At 53.7% G+C, this 4,596-nt stretch overlaps 1 protein-coding gene across 1 annotated transcript; it reads right to left on the bottom strand.

The window, feature by feature from the left end:
- Nucleotides 1-464: 464 nt before the first annotated feature.
- Hmgb2 (high mobility group box 2) lies at nucleotides 465-3,443 on the bottom strand (the record flags this gene model as incomplete). Its single annotated transcript, XM_036209435.1, is given in 6 exon segments — nucleotides 465-1,040; nucleotides 1,670-1,844; nucleotides 1,925-2,070; nucleotides 2,495-2,602; nucleotides 2,604-2,678; nucleotides 3,237-3,443. Coding segments are annotated over 6 exon segments (870 nt in total), but the record flags the coding sequence as incomplete, so codon positions are not given.
- Between the last annotated feature and the right edge of the window lie 1,153 nt (nucleotides 3,444-4,596).

Raw genomic sequence — 4,596 nt, 5'->3', positions numbered from 1 at the left:
TATACCTGTGACCACCACACCCAGTCTGGTATGACCTACTTTTAACTCTTTACACACTTGCAAGTAGTATCTGGTCCAGGACAGCCTTTTTCCTATCCTCATTCAAATCATTTCATAACTTACTTTCAGGACTTTAAATTTTGGTACAAGCTAAGATACCTCAAATCCACACTAACACTCAAACAATCAAAATAACTAAAACCCCACCTCAATATCTAAACAATATCCAAAATATTTTAATATAATAAATCACCCAACACCTGAAAGATCAACACATACATTTGAATGGATAATTTTTGGACTTGTAATTAGCACAATCACTGAACTGTTTGAAAGCTTTGTATCCCTAACTTAGCTCTAACCTGTTGCTAATAATTATGCCCTAACTTATGTTCATTAAAAGAAAAGAAAAACCAAAGATCAAAAGCTTAACTGTAGAAAATGGACTGACAGGGCCCCAATTATTTAAGAGAAAATTAATATATGAATACAAACACAATGCATGTAATATACATTATTTTATTACAAATTTTTTTTTAAAAAACAAAATGCAACATCCTAAAAAAAAAAAAAAACAACCAATTTACTGGTAATACAAATTCCTATTAAGTTTGCTGTGCTACTATAAGAAATTAAAGAAACCATTAAATATTTAGGAACATTCAACATCAAAAGCTTTAAATCTAAATGTATGTTGTAGCTCCTGGAAAAAGCTACAAACTCCTTTAAAAAAAGTATTTTCTCTACAAAGAATCTCATCAGCTATACAAAAATCTGTACAGTTTTTATGCTGAAGCTAATATTGAGCTGCACTTCAATTTTACATTCTTAGAAAAATAGTTGCCTGAGCACAGACACGCCACACATTTTAAGACAGCCATTTATTCTTCACCCTCATCTTCATCATCATCATCTTTGTCTTCCTCCTCCTCCTCTTCTTCCTCATCTTCTGGTTCATTCTTCTTCTTTGAGCCTGTTGGCCTACCAGGACTCTTCTTTCCTGCTTCACTTTTGCCCTTGGCACGGTATGCAGCAATATCCTGAAATATTGTCAGAGTAAGAGCAGCATCCGGTGTCATTGCTCAAGTGTGAAAAAGCACTTAAATGTAAACAACCTAAAACTGACCAATAACCTTATTAGCTGGGAATGAGACCACCAAAGGTTTGAGAGCATTTGTTCCCCTTTATTTGGGTTTTTGGAGACAGGGTTTCTCTGCAACTTTGGAGCCTGTCCTGGAACTCACTCTGTAGACCAGGCTGGCCTGGAACTCAGAGATCCACCTGCCTCTGCCTCCAGGGTGCTGGGATTAAAGGCGTGTGGCACCGAAGCCCAGCCCATTTGTTCCTTTTAATCAGATAAAATGGGAGCTGCCTTAGATCAGTGTGAGCGCTTTTGCTGACAATGCCCATCTATTTTGTAAGATCACCCCTGCCTTCCCACCTTACATATTTATGGCAACAACTACCTAAAACATGGTTGGCACTCTACAACAGATTTACACAACTTTGAGTGGATAGCAGAATTTACAAGGGCTGTAAAGACTAAATAAATCAAAACCAAGTTTATCTAGTCTGTAGTGCTAAAGTTTCATTAGGCCTTTTCAAAGACAAACCAGTTTCTGCAGCTCATGTATACATGTAAGTTTTTAAAGGTCCAAAGGCACTATACCTTTTCATACTTCTCCTTTAGTTTGGCTGCTTTCTGCTCATAGGGTTGTTTATCTTTGGCAGACTGTTCAGACCACATCTCACCCAATTTTTTTGCAGTATCGCCAATAGACAGGCCTGGGTGTTCACTTTTGATCTTTGGGCGATGTTCAGAGCAAAACAGGAAGAAGGCAGACCTGAAAGGAGCAATAGAGTTAACAAATGGAGAAGGGAAGAAAGGCGAGAGACGGTTTGCTTAGTTCTGGGAACAACTTACGGTGGTCTTTTTGGAGCATTTGGATCCTTTTTCTTTCCTTTCTTATCACCTTTGGGAGGAACATAATTCTTCATCTCCCTGTCATAGCGAGCTTTGTCGCTCTTGGCCAAATCCTCGAACTTGGACTTTTCCTTTGCAGACATGGTCTGGGGGAGGGAAGGGGGGAAGAGAGGAAGCCGAGTAAACCGGCAAACTGTTAAGCTCTTGGCCGGACATATGAACAAGAAAGCGAATAAACGGGCAAAGTATCACGCTCTCAGCCGTCCCAAACACTCAAACGGACAAACAAACAAGAAGCGAGGGAGCGAGCGACTAGGTCAGCAAAGTTTTCAGCCAGCTCGCGTGGCCGTGCCTCCCACCCAACACGCACATCTGCACGACCCAGGGCTGCGGCTGGGGCAGACTTTTACAATCCCCTACTCGGTCACCGGGGCGAGGGAAGCCGCACTTCCTGGTTTCCCAGCCCGGGGAGGGAGAAGAGCGCCTCGGCGGCGATGGGGGCGGCGTGGGAATCCCGCCCGCCCTCCTGCCCTCCCTCCCTCCCTCCCTCCCTCCCTCCCGCGGGCTCACCTTCCATCTCTCGGAGTACTTCTTAGAGAACTCGGCGAAGTTGACCGAGGAGTCTGGGTGCTTCTTCTTGTGCTCCTCCCAGCACAACTGCATGAAGAAGGCATATGGGGGACATCTTGCACTTCGGCTTGTTGGGGTCTCCCTTGCCTATGCTGACGGCGCGGCGGCGGCGGCGTCTGACCTGCTGGGGGAGTGAGTGGGGGTGGGGAGGGGGGGGAAGGAAGCCGTGGCGGCGCGGCCCGCGGAGGGGAGGGCGGTGGGTGGAGGGGGGCGCTCCCCTCCGCTCCGCTTCCCGCCCAAACCCGCGCCCCCCGCCCCCCGCCCGGCTGCGGCCCGCCGCGGCCCCTCCGCCCCCCTCCCCCGCCCCGAGGCCCGAAAGCCGCCCGCCCGCGCGCCCCCGACGGCAAAGCCCCGCGCCTTCCACGCCGGGCGCGCGCCGGCCCTCCCTTCGCGCCGCGAGCCCCGCACTTCCATTTGTTAAAAAAAAAAAGGGAAAGTAAAAAAAGAATAAATAACCGCGGCCGGGTCGAAGAGCTTCCTCCCTCCCCGCCCGACCTCCGCCGCCCCGGCCCCGGCTCCGGCCTTCACCCCAAAGTCCGCCCGCCCGCTAGGCCCCCGCTCCCCCCCGCCGCCGCCGCCGCCGCCGCCGCAGCCGCCGCGCCGGAGGCCCGACACACGTCTCCCCGTCTCCGCCCAGAGGCCCCCGGGCCGCCGTGCCCGAGGACTCCCGGCCGCCTCTTACCTGGCGCGAGCGCTTCTCCTCCGAGCCCCGACCAGAGGGAGAGAGAGAGAGAGAGCGAGCGAGAGACTTCCTTCCCCGAGCACCGGCGAGAACTGGTTTCTCGCTAACGCAATCCTCAGCCTCTTGTTTTGCAGACTTTCTCCGCGCCACGGCAACTTGACCGGACCAGGCGCAGGCCACGCCTCCTCCTCCTCCTCTGGTTGGCCGTCAGGATTATTCAAACCCCCAGGAGTCCCCGCCCTCCCGCGGCGGAGGCGTCTGATTGGCCGGCGCCCGGCCGGGCCCGCCCCTCGGGCCCCTGCCTAGCAGGTTCGGTGGGTCTCCCAGGTCGTTAACTCCCAGACCCGTTGGAACCGGTCTAGAGAGGAATGGACTGCTCGACCCTGATTGGCGGCAGGAAAAGCGTTTGAAAAATGGCGGGCCCGCCGCTGATTGGCTGAGACTGTAAACAGGGGTGGGGCTGGCCCGAGGGGAACTGCCCCCCTAACCACCCCCCACCCCGCCAGATTTAAAACTATGTCCCGCGGCTGGCGCGAACTTCTTCGGGTGCCCAAGATGGCGGCCGCTCTTGCTTGGCCCCGAGGTGACTAAAGGACGCCGGGCCCGCCGCCTCCGGCAGCCACTGGCCGGATGTCGTCACAGAGCCGGGGCCGGCACCGGGGCCTCCCGGGAGCCCAACTATGAGTTCATAGAATTAAAACAAACGGGGGTGACGGTTTGGGAGCCGCGGAGCCCGGACGCGGCGGAGGTGGAAGCGGAGCGGGGCCGGGCGGGGCGGCGGGGCCGCGGGCGGTGCTCTGGGCGCCGGGCTGGCGTGGTCCGCGGCTGACCCGCCTGAGATGCGCGCCCGGGCTTCGGGGTCCCAGCGGGCCCCGTCGCCTATGGCCCCGCCAGTGTGTGTCACTCCGCCGTCTGCACGGGGTTTGAATGTGCATATCTATATGTTTCCCCTCCTGCTCGGTTCGTGGATAAGGCCGTCCGCCATCGTGCTTCAGGACCCGCAGTGCTCGGCCGCCTTAATAAAATGAGACTGGCTCGGGAGCTGCGCTTCCCTGGGACGCGGGTGACTGTTGAGCCTTGCGAGTATACCTGAAGCCAGCGCACTGTCCCGGGGCCGGGGGCCGGGCCGGGGCGGGGCCGGCCGTGAAAATGAGGTGCCAGCGCCCGGGGGTGGCGTGTTTTCCGGTGTTAAGGGTCCCCTTTGTTTGTTTGTTTGTTTGTTTGTTTGAGACAGGGTTTACCCCCACACACACACGTCGTGTGGATAGGACATTTCTAGGAAAAGCAAAATAATAAGACGGAAAAGAGAATTGTGTGTGTGTGTGTGTGTGTGTGTGATAGAAGTCTTCCAAAATTGGAT

This window comes from Onychomys torridus, chromosome 17 (assembly GCF_903995425.1).
Source record: "Onychomys torridus chromosome 17, mOncTor1.1, whole genome shotgun sequence".
Lineage (NCBI taxonomy): Eukaryota > Metazoa > Chordata > Mammalia > Rodentia > Cricetidae > Onychomys > Onychomys torridus.
The sequence above is the reverse complement of the archived record's forward strand: the minus strand, read 5'-3'. Positions and strand labels throughout refer to the sequence as shown.